The 18,647-nt window shown below is 43.1% G+C and overlaps 1 protein-coding gene and 1 pseudogene across 5 annotated transcripts in view; one reads left to right on the top strand and one right to left on the bottom strand.

The window, feature by feature from the left end:
* FAM219A (family with sequence similarity 219, member A) overlaps positions 1 to 17,577 on the top strand; it is a 67,453-nt gene extending 49,876 nt beyond the window's left edge. The window contains exons 2-6 of one of the 5 annotated variants that reach the window (XM_006898512.1): positions 12,670 to 12,769; positions 15,702 to 15,804; positions 16,054 to 16,134; positions 16,763 to 16,817; positions 17,241 to 17,577. In XM_006898512.1, the coding sequence (XP_006898574.1) occupies positions 12,670 to 12,769; positions 15,702 to 15,804; positions 16,054 to 16,134; positions 16,763 to 16,817; positions 17,241 to 17,396 (495 nt within the window). In that variant the 3' untranslated portion in view covers positions 17,397 to 17,577. Of the gene's footprint in view, positions 1 to 12,669; positions 12,770 to 15,701; positions 15,805 to 16,053; positions 16,135 to 16,762; positions 16,818 to 17,237 lie in introns of all 5 variants that reach the window. The other 4 variants (XM_006898510.1, XM_006898514.1, XM_006898513.1 and 1 more) reach the window with 4 other exon arrangements.
* LOC102876815 lies at positions 2,403 to 3,366 on the bottom strand (annotated as a pseudogene).
* Positions 17,578 to 18,647: the final 1,070 nt, after the last annotated feature.

The following is an 18,647-nucleotide window of genomic DNA, read 5'->3' as shown; positions in this document are numbered from 1 at the left end:
AGGATTGGTGGAAGATCTATCAACAATCTGCATTATGCACATGACACAACCCTGCTTGCTGAAACTGAGGAGGACCTCAAGCGCTTGCTGCAGAGGGTCAAGGACTGCAGCCTCCAGTATGGATTGAGGCTCAATGTCAAGAAGACAAAGATTCTCACCACTGGGCCAATTGGCAGCATCAGGATGGATGGTGGAGAGATTGAGATTGTTCACAGCTTCAGTTTGCTCGGCTCCACAGTCAACACTCTCAGCACCAGCAGCCAGGAAATTAGAAGACGTATTGCCATGGGAAAGTCTGCTGTTAGGGACCTCTCCAAAGTACTGAAGAGGAATGGTGTCTCTTTTTGAGACTAAGGTGCGTCTGATACAGGCCATGGTCTTTGCTATCACTTGTTATGCATCAGAGAGTTGGACCATGACTAAGGAGGATAGAAGGAGAATTGATGCCTTTGAGCTGTGGTGCTGGAGAAGAGTATTGAGGGTACCATGGACTGCTAGGAAAACAAACAGATCCATCCTGGAAAGGGTCAAACCGGGCTGCTCCTTGGAGGCAAGGATTCTAAGGCTCCATCTAACATACTTTGGACATGTTGCAAGGAGGGACAGGGTCTTGGAGAGGGACATCATGCTTGGTAGGGTGGAGGGACAGCGCAGAAGGGGAAGGCCCCCTATGAGGTGGATTGATTCAGTGACTGGGTAATCGGGATGGGTGTGTCGGAGACAGTGCAATTGGCACAGGACAGAGCAGAGTTCAGGGATGTTGTACATATGGTCGCTATAAGTCGCAAGCGACTTGATGGCACATGACAACAACAACAGATGATGGGTCAAAGAATAGGAGTTTCCTTCCACTCCAGCTGGGATAACTCTAGGCCCACTTTTGTTCATTTTTCCGCTCTGAGTTAGTCTCTGGTGGCCTAGTAGTAAGGACTCGCACTGCTATCCCAAAGGCATGTGGTTTGAATCCATCAGCCACTCTGTGAGGGAAATATGGACAGTCTCCTCCCATGTGATTTACTGCCTCTGAAAACCTTCTGGAGGTTCAACTGTGAGTCTGTTCAGACTTCACAATACCTAACAACAACAGCCTTGAGGTTTGCCTCCTGACTCTATAATTACTGTCTCTATTCCCAGAGCTGATAGGTTGGCAGGAGCCTAAAACTGGCCAAAGTGTAATTTCCAGTAATAATGGGGTACTTTTGCTCCATTTAAAGCCCTTCCTAAGTTTGATATGACCAAAATTTTCCTTAATTAATTAATTCTTAATTCTTGGCCTCAAGTAAGGAGCATTTTTTTCTGACAGATGATGCCCAGAGGATGTTCTACTCTTTGAAAGAAGGTTCCCTAGAGGGAAGCAGTTAAATGAGGACTGGAGTAGAGCTCTCATGAAAGGTGATGGATAAAAAGAAAAAGATTTTAAAAAAAAAAAAAAAGAAAGGTGATGGATAGATGTGATGACCTGAAATTCCTCGCACAGAGTGAAAATTAAATATTAGAAATAAGTTACGACTAAAGGCACTTTAAGCTTGAACAATCCTTTGAGAAAGCAATATATATAACAATTTAATAATATATATATCAAGAATCTTTAAAATGCCTATGACTTGATTCAGTAATTCTTTTTTTATTTAGAAAATTATCCAGAATACAAGTATACACTCATATATATGTACATAATTTTGGTATACCATTATTTATTAGAGTAAAAATTATAAATATAAATGAAAAAACATTTTTGTACATTCTCTTGATGGATCATTATGTAGTCTAAATTTATGGTTACAAATCTAAAAACATAGAGAGATTATTATACTCTATCAACATAATACCCACAACAATACAATAAGTTTAAAAAATATAGAATGCAAGATACAATCTTTCTCTTTAAGGGTTGTTTTGTGTGTGCATTTACTTGATACAGTAACAAAATTCAATTAAACTAGAAAGAAACATATCTTAAGTACCTTAGAGTGTCTCATAGTGTCTAAGGACAGGCTTGTCACCAGGTTTTGGAAGGGTTTTACAAGCAGAGCCTAAACTTAGGGAGCATACTCCCTATCCCTTGTTTCTGCTTTTTTCTGAGTATCAGCTTTTTTTTCTTCATGTGATAAAAAGGGGGTTTTATTATTTTTAAAGAATATTCATACACCCATTGATTATATAGATCAAAGCTCTTTTCTTTCATTTAAGAAATTAGAATACACAATGATGATAATACTGAAACAAGATTGTTGACTCATTATCTAGGGTACAAATACACACTTAATCATTTGATACTTTACTGAACCAAAGCCAGGCGTAGCGTCTTTGCTTATGTTGTACTCAGCTGAAGCTCCTATATATCTTTCCTTTCCATCATCTGATGGGAAGATTAACCCATGTTTCATCTGTTGCTGTAACCCCTAGTCATCCCACTCCTGGGCTTTTTTTACCATTTTGTCATCATCTGCTTCCTCCTTTTGTTCCTGATCTTCTTATTGCTGAGCTGCTTTTGTGAGCTCTGATGTCCTTGCTATTCCTTTATCTGGTGATGCACCATATTTCTGATGCTGATCATACCAGTCATTCACTGTCATAGTTGCCAGGCTTGGTTAACCAGCTCCAGACACCTTAGCTTGGGCCACGTCCCAAGTGAGAATGAAGATTTTCATTGGTGGCTTGTCTTTATGAGATAAGTGAGAAGTTGATGCCTCTTTTGAGGATTCTTTTTCTCTAAGGATCTACCTCTCTTGGTCAATACTCTCAATCTCTTCCAAGCTGATACCAGTCCACCTCTGAAGGTGAATAAGATAATAATCACGAACATGCTCATCATCTGCTTGACCAGTTTCCACAGCAGATTTCAGTGTAGACAATCTCTTTTCCATCTCCTTCTTTTGCTTGTATCTCTTTATCTTAGCCTGTCATTGAGATGACAAAGCAACAAGGTTAGGAAAGGTCATAGAGGAGCTAGCAATGTTATTTTCAGTCAAGTTGTTCTTGGTTTGGGGCAGCTCAAACTCTGCCACATGATAATAATGGCACTGAGTTAAGTAGTTTATAAAGTGTTCTTGAGCCCACTGAAAATGATGTAGATATTTGCTGGTGTTGACTTGTTTCAGGGCTTCTTGAAATGCTGGCATCAAACAGGTACTTCAGGTTGGTGGAAGCAATTTCTTCCAAATCTTCATTTCAACTGAACAAGATGAGCTGTGATAACATTTCAGTAACCTTCTCAAAGAGGTCTAGTGCCTTGAACACCTTATCCTGGCCTACAGAGGAACCAGTGGATTCAGTTGCTACTTCCACTTCGTGCATAAGTTGCTTGCCTGTTTCAAACAGTTCTGGGAGCGGTGACAGTAGTACTTTGTCTTCTACAGCTGCCATCTTGGGGAGGAAGGACTGAGTATCAGCTTTGTTGTTAGCTCCCTCCCAGCAGCTCTGTCTGGAATGAGTTTTATATTCCCTCTTTGTCCTGGTCCCCATTCTAGAGGAGATTCTAAATGCCTCCCTCTAGTCCAAGCATTTCCTCCCACCCCAGATATCCAGAGGTGTGGGACCATACAGATAAACAGCAGCTCTAACCACTAGAGAAGGGAAATTCTGTGGTGTTACTACTTCATTCTACATAAAAGTCTTGAAAGAAATATACTCTAATGTTACTAGATTCTGAGTGGTGAAACTGAAGATGATTTTTTCAATTTTTAGCATATATGGCTAAAGCCATAAATGGGAGCTCTAGTGGCCTAGCAGGTAAGGAGTTATACTGCAAACTCAAAGACAGACAGTTTGAATTCACTAACTGCTCACAGTCTCCTCTTGTGTGATTTACAGCCTCTGAAAATCCACTGAAGAGTCAGCTATGAATTGGTTCTGACTCAATGGCATATAACCATAACAACATCATGGCTTTATGATAGGAATATCATCCAAACTTGCCATAACTGCATTATTGCTGTGTCTGAACATCCAGATTTCAGACACAGGTAGTTTTAAATCTGTGGGAAAATTGTGACAGTAGCAGGCTTAGTTTTTGATGAGTGATATTTCTGTCCCCACCTAACAGAGACTTGAGCCCCAGGGTTTCCTTACTTTTCTGTTTTCTTTTCAGAGCATTGCTCCTTCCTGGATCTCTTGATTCCTTCTCTATGTGTATTGCTTCTTGCTTTCACCTAGAAAATGAGAGAGTACAGACATGACTGTATTCCAGTATTTTCCAACACAAAGATGCCTCCCATGACTTCCTCCTTTAACTAAAGAAAAATAAACATGTGCACTTTGAAGAAAGATTAGATAAGATTGATTTGAGCAATGTACTTCTTCATACCTCATTCTATAAATATGTCAATTCCTTTTATCTAAGAATTAATGCTTAGAGGTGAAAACAAGTACCTTTCCTTGTGGGAAAGAGACATGCTTTATTCAGCACCAGGGACAGCACCTTTCATCTCGCTACTGGAACATGGGGTAAAAATGAAGATTCTAACTGGAAGTCAAGCCAATTTGGTCTCCTCCCATAGCCCAAGTAACCCTTTTCTTTCTAACAGTTTCCTCAACGTAATATTCATCCATTTCCTTTACTCAGTTATCCTAAAAAAAAAAAAGAAAAGAACCAGTGGCCCACTATGTGAAGTGAAATTTTAGACTTTAAGTATTGAACTCCCTCAACTTTCTACCTTTTTTTAAAAAAAAAATTATTTTATTATTTTTCTGTGTGTACCATCAAATTAGATCTGACTGGTACAGGAGGAGATTGTCCCTCCTTCTCCAGCAGAGCATCTGCACACCTCTGGGATTGCAGTTCAGCTTCCTGCCACTAGGCCACCAGAATTCCCTTAACTTTCTACCTGTGTTATCTGTATTTCCCACTCATTTTCATCTCCATTCCCCACTTATCTTCATCTCCCTACCATCTCAGTAAGAAGCTTCTCTTCTGGCCCAAGATTCTGATTCTGTCTCCTCTTGACTCTTTTGAAACAATACTCCACCAAACATATCTCTACTCAGCTTTCTTCCTCTCAGTTTAGAGCAATGTCAAGTATTTCCTCATTCTAAAGCAATCCTTCATTGCTGCTTCTGACATTCTTATTCCTTCAATTTTCAGCCTGAATTCTTGAAATAAGGGTCTGATCACTGTCTCCACTTACTCCTCTCCTGTCACGTTAAGTGCTGTGGAATCCGTCCTGACTCTTAGCAACCATGCATACAGCAAAATAAAACACTGCCAGATCTTGTACCATCCTTACAATCTCTGCTGTTCTTGAGCCCATTGTTGTATTCACTGTGTCATGTTGAAAGTCTTCTCTTTTTTTCCTTAACCTCCACTTTACTGAGATAGCTCTAGTGATACAATCTGTTGGGAGTTTCACTGCTAACCCAAAGGAGCACCCCTCTGACAGTTTGAATCCACCAGCAGCTCTGTGGGAGAAAGGCAATTTCCTTTTGTGTAGTTTACAGCCTTTGAAAACTCACTGGAGGGTCAGTGATGAATTGATTCCTATTTAACAGCAATGATGGTATTGTCCCTACTGTGAGTTGCTCATCTCCTATTTCTACCTAAATTCCCTATAATACGGATTACCTCATGTTTTATCCAACAATATGTTCATCTATAGCTACATTATCACTGAATATTTTCTTCATATTATATATTAATATTTTTTTTACATTGCTGACCTTTCCAGTCTTGAAACTCTACTTTAATGGTCTCCTGTTTCTCATCTTTCTCTTCCTACCCTGTCTCCTTCTCCCACTGGTTCCCTAAGGTTGGATGTTATCCTAGATTTCATCTTTGGCATATATATATTCACTTTGCTCACTCTGAGACAGCTCATTCTCATCAATGGTTTCCATCGCCACTGCTCAGACCTCTTTCCTGAATTCTAAAACCTCAGACAATACTGACTAATGATATTCTAGCACCACCTCAAACTCAGCACATCTCAAACTGAAATAATTATATTTTCCTGGAAATGTGGTTGTGGCTCTTGTTGCATTGTCTAAGTAGTTAACATCTCCTTCCCAATTATTCCAGACATAAGACTAGGAATATCCAGAGTCTTACATGTTCTCTCTAACTTTGTTGCTAGTTCTACCCTCCTTAATTGTTTTTTGTCCTGTTAGTTTTTGTTTTGTTCAGACCCATGCCATGTTTGCTGCACTACCCCAGTTGTTGTTGTTATGTGCCATCAAGTCAATTGCAACTCATAGCGACGCTATGCACAATAGCTCTGAGCCCTGTTTTATCCTGAGCCAGTCTCACTGGCTCTGACACACCTACCCTCGTTACCCCAGTTATTGTGTCAGCCTATCTTATTTGGGGTCTTCTTCTACTGTGCTATCCTTTGACCCTTCCAGGCATGATATCCTCCAAGGACTGGTCCCTCATGGATACGTGCCCTGAGTAAGTGAGATGGAGTCTCCAAATATTTGTCTCCAAGGAGCAGCTTGGTTTTCCCTCTCCAGGACAGACCTATTAGTTTCCTTGGCAGTCCATGTTTTGTTCAAAACTCTTATCCAGCACAATTCAAAGGCATTAATTCTTCTGTAACCATGGTCACTGTCCAGCTCTCTGATGCATAGCAAGTAATTGTGAAAACCATGGCCTGGATTGGGTGCACCTTAGTGTCTAGACTGACATCTTTGCTCTTCAGCAGTAGGGAAATGTTCCTGACAGCAGATTTTCCTAATGTAATTTGTCTTTTTATTTCCTGACTGCTGGTGCCAAGAGTGTTGATTGTGGAACTGAGCAAGCTGAAATTGTTAACAAGCTCAATCTCTTCTCCATCTATCATGATGCTGCCCATTGACCCAGTGGTGAGAATCTTTGTTTCTTTGATGTTGATCTTCAATCCATATTGAAAGCTGCAATCCTTGACCTTCTGAAGTAAATGCCTTAGGTCCTTCTCAGTTTCACCATATAAGGTTGTGTTATCTACATAACGCAGGTTGTTGATGAATCTCCTCCAGTCTTGATGCCATGTTCTTCCTCATAGAATCAACCCTCTCTAATTATCTGTTCTGCAAACTACTCCAGTAGCTTATTAATTATCCTTATGTCCAGTCTATTTCCCTATCCCCATCTCCCACATAGCTGTCAGCAGGATCTTTCTCCATCTAAAATTAGACCATATTATTTTCCTGCTTGCAGCTTAATTGGCTCCCCATTATCTGAATAAAGAAAAAAATCAAGACTTACCTGCTACCATGAGTCCTTCTGAGCACATCAGTTTGGCTTCCTGCCACTTTTCCTCCTGCCTTCTTGGCTTCAACTTTATAAAGTACTCAATGTTCTGTTAATTGTTAGTTTCATGCTTCTGAGTCTTTGCATGTGCTATTTCCCGTATGTCCTTTCTTCCTTCTTAAACTTGCTAGTGAACTGCTGTTTTCAGATATTCTCAAGAATCTCTGTGAGATTTTCTCTTACCCAGAACATTTGATTGTGCTTATGTGAAACCTGTACTTGGACCAGGAGGTAGTCGTCAGAACAGAGCAAGGAAACACTGGTTTAAAATCGGGAAGGGTGTACGCCAGGGATGTGTACTATCACCATACCTTTTCAACCTATGTGTAGGACAGATTCAAGACGTTGAGCTCTGTGAGGAGAAATGTGGCATCAGGATTGGTGAAAGACTCATCAACAATCTGTGCTATGCAGATGACACAACCTTGCTTGCTGAAGCTAAAGAAGACCTGAAGCACTTGCTGCAGAAGGTCAGGGACTGCAGCCTTCAATATGGACTGAACATCAAAAAAACAAAGATTATCACCACTGGGCCAATAGGAAGCATCATGACAGATGGTGAAGAGATTGAGATTGTTAACAGCTTTAGTTTGCTTGGCTCCACAATCAACACTCTTGGTACCAACAGCCAGGAAATCAAAACATGAATTGCATTGGGAAAGACTGATGTCAGGGACCTCTCCAGAGTACTGAAGAACAGTGATGTCATTCTGGACACTAAGGTGTGCCTGATACAGGCCATGGCCTTTGCAATTATGTGCAATGCATCAGAAAGCTGGACAATGACTAGGGATGATAGAAGGAGAATTGATGCCTTTGAGCTGTGGTGCTGGAGAAGAGTATTGAATATACCATGGACCGCTAGGACAACAAACAAATTCATCCAGGAGAGGGTGAAACCAAGCTGCTCCATGGAGACAAATATTTTGAGACTTGGAGGCTAGAATTCTGAAGCTCAGTCTGACATTCTTTGATCATGTTGCAAGAAGACCTTCTTTTTTTTTCTTCTTAATTTATTATTCATTTCAATGAAAATTTATAGAGACTTTGGATTTCGATTCATTCATTGTTGCACTTTTCTCCCCTCCCAACCCTCCTCCCCAGTACACTACCCTCTGGGAAAAGTAAAAGAAAAATTCTTTCATTGTTTTACAATCCCTCCCCCCAGGTCTACCCCACTATGCAGCCTTCGCTCTGGACTCCTGTCATGACAAAAATACCTAATCACATATTACTTTTAAATCGTTTTCTCCCTCATCTGTTTCAATGCACTATACATTATTAAACCCATCTTTGTCAGTCTCCCCCCAACCCCGATGTCAGTCCTGTTTTACAACAGTGGCACCATGCAGTATTTGTCCTTTTGTGACTGAGATACTTCACTCAGCATAATGTCCTCCAGGTTCACCCATTTTTAATAATATTGCATGAGTTCCTTGTTTTTTCAATGCAGCATAGTATTCCATTGTGTGAATATACCACAGCTTCTCTGTCCATTCATTTGTTGATGGGCACTTAGGTTGTTTCCAACTCCTTGCTATTGTGAACAAAGCACGGGTGTGCATATATCTGCTTGGATGTCAGTTATGGTCTCTTTGGGGTATATTCCCAGTAGTGGAATTGCTGGGTCAAATAGTATCTCTATTTGCAACTTTTTGAGAAAGCGCCATACCGCCTTCCATAGTGGTTGCACCAGCAAGAAGACTTTCAATGAGATGAATTGGCTCAGTGACTGGGGTAATGGAGTGGGTGTGTCAGAGATAGTAAAGTCGGCTCAGGAGAGAGCAGGGTTCAGAGCTGTTGTGCATAGGGTTGCTATGAGGCTCAGGTGACTTGACCACACGTAGCAACAACAACATCTGCCACTTTGTCATATTCATTCTACTTTTCCTAGCTCTTATTCCTTTTATTGATAATTATTGGAAACCCCTTAAAAATGGACCCATTTTCTATTCTTTGTGAGACCTAGGCCTAGCATTGTTAAATAAGTTAGGAAAATGTAGCACTGTGGGATGAGTAGAGAGAAGAGTAAGGATGCCCCCTAGTCAGTCTCCTCCTTACCCAGTGGAGGGATCACCTTTAAGACAGGTATCTCTACATATAAATGAGGCCCCAGTTTTCATGGTGCCAGGGCTTCAGCTGTGGGTCAGTCATTCCTCATGCTTATTGTCCAATTAGCGTGTGGTCCTCACTGAACTTATTCTCATAAAAACTACACTAACACTGATACTGTGCTCACTATATACTAAGTACTGTTCTAGGTCCTTAATGTACACTAACTAATTTTGTTTTCACAATTTTTTTTTTACTTAAATGTTCATATTAGTCTCATTTTACACATGAGAAATCTGAAACTCAGATCATAAAGCTAGTAAATGGAAATGCTTACATTTGAACCTAGGCAATCTGTCTTCAGAATCTGTTTTGTTTTGGTTTTTGCCTTCTGAATTTTGGTTTGCTGCTGGCTTTGATAATCTATTTAGCAAAACATACACTCTATCCAACAAGTTGTTATATCATTAACAAACTCTCTGTCTATTAAAATTCCTGCCATTCTTTTGAAATGCTCTTATCTGTTCAATCCCATATAGGTAATTCTTTAAAAAGCATAATACTCAAGGCAGATCTTATTTACTAGTTGAGTTAAACTATTGTTCAATTTTAAGATAAATTTCAAGGGATTTTTTTGTTTGTTTGTTTCTTTTTAAAGATTACCTCAGACTGTCATTTCAATCTTCATGGCTCTATGAGACAGTTGTTTACAGAGATAATTTGCCACACATTTGATATCCTCCTCCTTTTTCTGACTCCGCTTCTTCTGTTGCTCTGAGTGAATAAAGACCAATTGTATCTTTGATGACTACTTACAAGCTTTTAAGACTCCAGGAACCATGCAAACTAGGAGATAGAACATTAATACTAAACATGTTATTAGGCCAATTAACTGGGATGTTCCATGAAATCATGACCTTAAACCTCCAATCTAAGGAACCAAATCCCATGAGGTACTTAAGTGTACATAAGCAGCCTTAATAGCGGTTCTCTTTCTCTCTCCGTCATTTTTGCAAATATATTTGTCACACAACTTTGCCAATTCTACAGTGTAAAAGTTTACAACTTATTGGCAGCAATTACAACAATCAGTAGTGCAACCCTACCCTTAGTTAATGCCATAGTTCTATTACTGTTAGTTCCTCCTTTCAATCTCTGTTTTAAACCTTTCAACCAATGTTTTAAATGCTAGATTGGATTAAATAAGTGAATGTTAGCCTTCCCCCCGCCAAAAAAAGCAACAAGATTAGCCTAGTGTTAAGGAGTTATACTGCCAACCCAAAAGCAAGCAGTTCAAATCTGCCAGCTGCTCCATAAGAGAAAGGAAGGGGGGCAGTCTTCTCCCATGCAATTTAGAGCCTCTGAAAAGCCACTGGAGACTCATATGGTTCTGTCTTGACAGCATATAACAATAACAAAAGCTTGTATGAAGCCTGATACATAAGTGAACTGATAGTGAATCTGTATCTCTTGAACGGAATTCAGACTCTCATTCCACTACTTCTTTCCTGCTCTCAGCCTCACTCAAGGCATAGGGTTTGAATAAAAACCACCAGCCTAGATAGACTCTAAGGAACCTTCTGCACGTGTTCCTTCCTCTGGATATATTGGCTTTATGCTCCCCATTAGCCTGTATACCCTGTCTCAGAAACAGTAAGACTGGGCTATTAATCATCCTCAGCAGTCTTTGGAGAATTTGTTTGAATGGCTGCAGAAACATAGGTTGCTGTTAGAGATGCATTTCAATGTCTGTCTCTGCTGAGGGTTTATTAATAATCTTGCTAATCCCCACTCTAGTTCCGGATCTAGCTAACGCCTGTCAGATGTCCTTGGGGGGCATTTTCAATTCTCCCTGATTTCTTGGAGCCAGACACTTCCTTCTGCCTGGATTCCTTTATGATACTTATATTCATGAATATTTCACATTTAATCTCCCCTATTACATTACTGTGTTATGGTCATGGTGTGTTGGCGCATTTCTCAAGGAAGACAAATATGAAATCCACAGTAAAGCTTTCTGTTTGCCTGTGATTCAGGCACTATGATGCTGGACTTTTTCTGAGCAGAGACTCCTGCCTATTTCCACAGCCACCATGTGTAAGGAATGGTCATCAGAACAGATGGGGATCCAGATTCTCTCCGCAGAAACTCACTTGTCATTTTGTCAATAGATTCTATGCAGGGTCTTGTGCTCTGGATGGCCCAATGGGACCTTTCTTTCCCAGACATTAGGAACTGAAGTTAGTGTAATGACTATGGGTTACCAAGAACTACTGAGATCCTTGAACTTGACATTGTAGGCCAGTATCATAGGGCATTATACTTTCCTGTCCATCTATGCATCTCCAAAGGCAGAAAAAGCAGCAGCTTTGGATGCTGCTGTCTTTAATTCCTGTACCTTAAGCCTACCTACCATAGTGTGATGCTTAGTTAAAATGGATAGCAATACCTAAATTACTTTCTAAAAAGAATGCAAATGACTCAGCTTTTTTCAGCCTTCCATGAGAATGGGTCAAGGACCTGAATCTTGGAGCAGAGATCTGGGATGTTTTAGAAGGAAAGATAAGGCTTGGTTAGGATCTTCTGATCAGTATAGGGTTCAGCCAGTGGAGGAAATGAGTGAGAAGAAAGATGGTGAGGAAGATGGAGAAGGCTGCAGATCTTGGACAATAATACACAAACGCATGCTTTCCTTCCTTCATTTCTCATACTTTGCCTTCAAGCCTCATGACTCTGGATAGCATAGGACTAATTGACTATCTGCTTATTTGCCATTATTTGTCATTTGCCATGCCTAGCCAACCCATTAGATTCTTCTAGATGCTCCACTTTAGTACTCATCTATGAAACTGAAAGTCCTCCCTGGAAGTCTGTATCATCCAGTCACTGCAGCCTTTAGTCTGACCTGGCTTAACCAGTCAGTCACCTGGATCTTGGACAGGAACAACCAGTGAGGGAGAAGACCTAGCTCAAATAAGACTTACTGTGACCTCGATCCAGACTTCAAGCAATCATAACCTAAGAAAGGCCTTTCCAAACAAGTACACATGAAAAGTCCTGAAGATCATGGCAACTAGTATGGGCATTAGATCCTAAGAGGCAGTCCTGTGGGTTTAAGACATAACAGTAAGTTTTCTGGAGGAGGCTGGGCCACATAGGTATTTGAAGACAGACACCTAATTGGGTGTAAGTGAGGATCCTTGGCTCTTATACACACTCAGTATCTTCTTCCCATCATGATAGCTCTAGCCCTCTTCTCCATCCCTTGCTGGCTAAAAAGGACAAATTACTCCTATAGTTCTTTAAAGCACTGGTGGGAAAATCCACTTCAGGACTGATAGCAGTCCCCTTTGTTCACTTACTAACAATTCCATCTCTGCGCTTTCTCCCCACAGGACCCAACTGCAGCTTCCATCTCAGACGGAGACTGTGACGCCCGGGAGGGTGAGTCAGTAGCCATGAATTACAAACCATCCCCGCTCCAAGTGAAGCTGGGTGAGTGTGTCCGGGGAGTGAGGGAGACGTGGGTAGTGGACAAGGCACACTAGGCTGGGTCTGCAATGAAGTGCCACAGAGAAACAACTTGGGTTAGATGATCCAAGACTCAAGCCACCAAGTCACGGGCAGTGCCAAGAGCCTTTATCTCCTGTAAGGCAGAGAGGCAATCAGTGTTCTCTGTAGGAGTCTAGTATTCTTGGGGGCATCTCTAACACCAAGAAGCTCAAGATGATATTACAAGAGAAACCACAGGAGTAGTGTGGAGCTTGGAAATGCCATCAAACACTGGATCGGGCTGGCAGAAAGCTGCCTTACAGGTAGGATGTCAGTTAATAGACCTCAAGGATAGAAAAGAATGAGCGTGCATTGCAACAAATTATAGCAAATGTGCATAAACTATTGAATGGAAAACTAATTTTCTCAGAAAACTTTCACCTAAACTACAAAATTAAATTAATAAAGGGAATAATTTTGGGGGTAGAGGGGGTGAGAACAAGAAATGAAGGAGTGAAGGTTTCAAAGCCCCAAAGCTGTTATCCTTGGACATCAGACTCTAGCTTCAAATTATTTGTCATTTTTTAATTTAGCAACACAAGGGATTTAATCGGTGTGAATTCTCCTTTGTTCCTCTCTTATCATTCATTTTCCTAGTTCTATTTTACATTTTTACTTCTATAGTATCATATTCTACACAACTTTCTGAAATATGGGTCATTGTGTTTGGGTTGGTTTTTACCCTTCAGTTAGTTTCTTGGAGCCCCTTCCAATGCCAATCAATACATGGAGAAACACTGCATTCTTTTAAGTGGTTGCATCAACTCAAACTCAGCTCATCAGAACCAATTAATAGCTGACCTTCCAGTGGGTTTTCTGAGACTGTAAATTTTATGGAAGGAGATTGCCCATCTTTCTCTCTCAGAACAGCTGGTGGATTCAAACCAACTGTCATTGAGTTGGTAGCGCAACTCCCTATCCAGGACTCCATTAAGAGGTTGCATGGTATTGTTGTGTGCTGTTAAGTCAGAACCAACCCATAGCGGTTTATCAGCAGTAAACCAGCAGTTTATCAGAGGTAGTAAATAATTTAAGAGGAAATTGCCCATCTTTCTCCCACAGAGCAGCTGGCAGATTTGAACCTCTTGCCTTTGGGTTGGCTGTGCAACTCCTTACCATTAAGGCCACCAGAGCATCATCATCTATAATTTGGTTTCGTCCATTTATTGTCTATACTTTTGCATTATTTCAAATAATGACAGAATGCTTTAAAAAGTAACATTTCCCTATCATTACATTACCAGCGAGACAAGGTTGTGAAAATTCACAACTTTGAGAGGGAGGAAAAAAATTTTTATTGTATTATTTTTACGTGTACCGTCAAATCAGATCTGACTGGTACAGGAGGAGGTTGCCTCCTCCTTCTCCAGCAGTGCATCTGGTGGATTTGAACCGTGTACCTCTGCAATTGCAGTGCAGCGAAAAAAAATTTTAAAAAACCCCACATACACTTCACCACCACCACGAACTTTAAGGCAAATTGCACCCTCTGGAGGCTTGGTGTGGTAATGGCAGCTGCTGCTCTCAGGAAAGCAGCTGAACTACTCCAGGGAGTGAAACAGGCTTAAGGGTCAGGGACAGGCAGAAACTAGGAGATGTGACATCCGGAGACCTTAGAGTCAGAAAAAATTACAAAGTGAGGCACTATAAATTAAATGTATTTATGAGATAGTGTTCCCCTGGCCTCCTTCTCAACCCTTTTTCTCAAAACTCAAAGTTCCAGATCAGAATTTTACTTGAGATGAACAGGAAAGGACAAATGGGCCTCCTCCAGCATCTGTGTATCCAATGCTGGGAACATATGCTGAAGGCAGGGAGTACAGGATTCCAGCATCCATGAACTTCTTCTGTAAAATCTTCTCCCCTATGTGTTCAGTACTACACCAGGCAGTGGGCCATCTAAGGGCCAAGCCCATGAACCTGGTAGATTTGGAACCTAGGAGAACTCAGGGGCTGACAGAGCAGTCATGAGCATCCTCAGATAGTAAAGCCTGACGGGCTCCCCATAGCCTCATGTCTCCTACCTAGTTTCCTTTGACCAATTCCACTCCATAGCCTGTAGTGGCTCTATTTTGTCTTCAGCTTTAATTCCAAACTCTGACATTCAGGGTCTTCACACTGTGAGATTATAACCAGATGGAGTCCCCAGCCTATTAGCATAGAACTTGGCACATAGTGATACAGCATTTACCAAATGTATAAGTGACTGAGTAAATGGATCCAATTTCCCTCACTCTTTACCCTTCTATCCTATCCAGATCCACACTTATTAGTCATCATTTCCTCATTGTCTTTGAGGCAGAACCAACTTACAGCTGATTCTCCAGTAGATTTCTGAGGCTATTGATCATAAGAAAGGAGATAGTCCATCTTTCTTCCCTGGAACACAACTAGTGGATTCAAACATCCAGAGAGGTACAGCCATTTAGTTAGCCCCACAACTCCCTACAAACTATACCACCAGAGCTCCCTACACTTATTATGGTCACTTCTAAATGCATTTTTTAGCACACTTCTTCCTAAAAGGCATGGTACTACCTGCAGGAAGTTGTCCCTTACTGTTCCATCCCTCCATGATCATATCTTCCACCCCAGCCTTTCCCTGGTATCAAATACACACTAACTACCCTGCATAGGACTTGTGGCTCCTGGAAAGACAGAAGTCAATTTCCTTTTGCTTCCAACTATGTGGTTCAGGATGTCCAGGGTCAAGTACTGTTTTCATAGTACAGTGGGGTCTGGAGTTGAGGTTCACAGCCTCAGTCCCTAAAGAAGTAAAGGGTTTCATAATGGAAGCCTATCTGAGGCTACCCCTAGCTGTAGGTAGGGTGGCCCTGGAGGCAGGACACAGCTTCCTTCCCATGTCCCCCTGCAGAAAAGCAGCGAGAGCTGGCTCGGAAGGGCTCCTTGAAGAATGGCAGCATGGGTAGTCCTATCAACCAGCAGCCTAAGAAGAACAACGTCATGGCCCGGACCAGGTAGACGGCCTCTCCACCACACCTGGGCCAGTCGGTCAACACCTATTGTTGGTCCAACCTCTCTTGGTTTTGAGCTTCCTTCTCTTCCCTCCTTCCTTATTCCCAGCTCCTCTCTAAAAGGAAGGAGCCTCAACAGGATCCAAAGAGGGGGTGGGAGGGAGGCACATGTCAAGAGTGGAGCCCATCCCAGTTCCCTACTAGCCATGTGTGCTCCAGTTGCCACTCCAACCCCAAAAATTCTCTATTCAGGCTCGTCGTCCCCAATAAAGGCTACTCCTCGCTTGACCAGAGCCCAGATGAGAAGCCACTGGTAGCACTTGACACGGACAGGTGTGTACTGGGGCCTGGGGGGCAGCCTGAGCAAGGCAGAAACTTATGTGAGCACAAGCAGGCTGTACAGGCCACGCCTGTTGTACTGTGGGAACTGGGGATTTCTCCTGACAGCTAGGGGTTCTTCAAGGGTCAATTCCCTCAAAAAATGATATTTTTAACCTGGAGAAGGGGGAAGCACAGAGAGGAAGAGCTGGGGGATGTAGTGTGGATGCTCTAAGCCCCATCCTGGAAAACTGGGCCCAGTCACTGCCCTCTATGTGGACCCAGTTGTCATCCCTGAACACCAGGATGCTGTCTTTAATGCTCCAACCCCTCTATGAGAAGGCCGCTGTTTGCTAGGTTAGATCTAGACTTCAGGAAAACTCAGCACCCAGACAATTTGAAACTAGAAAAAAGGGAGGGACAGAAGAAATGGCAGCTCTATTTAGAAGGGGGTTAACAGTGGCCATTTATTTTAATGGCAGGTTAGGAAACCTGTCTTAAAACTGTGTCTGCACAGCTAGTATCTTGTTTATTTGAGATCGTGAGTGTGGGGTGAGGTAGTGACTAATGGGAGAGGGTGTAGGGAATTTTCTTCTTCGTTTTCCTAAATCACCTCTTCACTGTCCTCCTTCCTTCACACTAGCGATGACGACTTTGACATGTCCAGATATTCTTCCTCTGGTTACTCCTCTGCTGAGGTGAGGCCCCACCCCTGCCCACCCTACCTGAGAAGGACCACCTCTATCCAGGAGAAGGGGTGGGGCCAATGCCAAATCACATCCTGAGAGGAGAAATAGGTAGGCTTAGGGAGCCAGGTAGAGAGGGGCCTAAAATGGTTCGGAGAGGCTGGAAGAGGATGTCTGAAAGGTGAGATTCAGAAGCCTGGGATGGGGAGGTTTTGAGGTGGTGCTGGGGTGTGATTGGAGCAGAAGCTGAAGCGAGAAGCTGACCTGGGAACTGAATGGAATGGGATAGGCTGCCTTGTAAGGAAGTGAGGCCTGAGCTGAGGGTGGGCCTAAGGAGGGGGGAGAGCTAGGTGGGGCTTACAGGTGCCCTGGCCTGAAGCGGGGCACAGGAGAGCTGCAGGAGCCCAACCTCCTCCCCTGCTTTGTCTACAGCAGATCAACCAAGATTTGAACATCCAACTGCTGAAGGACGGCTACCGGTTAGATGAGATCCCCGACGACGAGGACCTGGACCTCATACCGCCCAAGTCCGTGAACCCTACCTGCATGTGCTGCCAGGCCACGTCCTCCACCGCCTGCCACATCCAGTAGCGTGTGGCGCCGCGGGGGCCGTGGGGGTGGTGCCGGGTGGGGTGGGCCGGGCGGGCAGGGCCGACCCCTCCCCAGCTCCGCCGCTCGCCCCGGCCCAGAGCCCCCTACAGCCGCAACCTCGTAACAGTCATTGCTTCCTCCTATGGTAGGACCTGTACCTCTGTGTGTTCTTGGAGCGGGAGAAACCAAAATCGGGTCCCACTCCACCCCGGGGGCTGAGGAGGGGTGGGGCGATCTGTTCAGTTACTTGGGGGACCCTACCGAACACCCTGTCCTGTCCCCCAAGGCTCTATAGTCTGGTATCGGGAGGGGAAGTTGGGTGGCAGAGAAGCTGACGGTAATGAGAAAGAACCAGATCACAAAGCCAGGGGCTTAGCCCCACCCCAGCAAAGCCATGAACCTGCAGCCCCAGCCTGTTTAGGAAAGGGGTTCGGGTTGGGGTGTGGGGGAGCTCAGAAAGCCCAGATGGTGAGGACTGAGACCAACACCTTGGAACCCCATCCGCTCGCCCCATACAGGCCCATTTACCTATTTGTGGTTCCCCTTAACTCCAAGTGGGAAGTCTGACCTAGCGGCCCAGAGGTATACTGCCCTCCACCTATCTTCTCAAGAGGAGGCCTTTTTACTCCTCTTTGTCCCATTCACCCCTTTCCAAAAGCTTTCTGGGTTGTGGGAGGAGGGTAAGGTCGACCTTCGAGACAGACCAGGATTTGGAGTAATAAGATTGGGCCTCCTTGGCCCCTAACCATCAGTGCTCTGCCCCACTCCATCCTGTGTTTCTGTTCACTGGGCTCTGTCTCAGGCTGCAAGTGGGCATTAAGGTTGGTATGCAAGTTTCATGCCCTTCCCACCCCAGCCCAAGATCCTAGAGGCTGATTCCCAGAAAGGAAGCAGGCTAAACTGAAAGACTGCATGTGTGTGGTAGGCAGAGCCTGGTGGAATGTGTGTGTCTGTTCTCTCTGTTGTGACTATGTCTTTAAGCTCTGTAGCCTCACATGTCTCTTTCTGTCATAGATGTGTCCATGGTGGGGAACTGTCTGTGTGGTCCACTGATAGTGGGAGAGGCTGCTCAGCACTTAAGTGGACTAAGAGCCCTGGACAGGGAGTTAAAAGTCTGGGTTCTGATTCCAGCTCTGACATGTTCCCTGTGATCTTCAACAAGCTGCCTCCTTCCTCTGGGCTTTAGTTTCCTCAGTTTTAGAATGAACAGCAGTGGTGATTTATATATTTCTCTGTGGGAGTTTCTGTGGT

This window comes from Elephantulus edwardii, unplaced genomic scaffold, assembly GCF_000299155.1.
Source record: "Elephantulus edwardii isolate Elephantulus edwardi_28Jun2011 unplaced genomic scaffold, EleEdw1.0 scaffold00232, whole genome shotgun sequence".
Lineage (NCBI taxonomy): Eukaryota > Metazoa > Chordata > Mammalia > Macroscelidea > Macroscelididae > Elephantulus > Elephantulus edwardii.
Note: the sequence above shows the minus strand (reverse complement) of the source record. Positions and strands in the feature narration are given on the sequence as shown.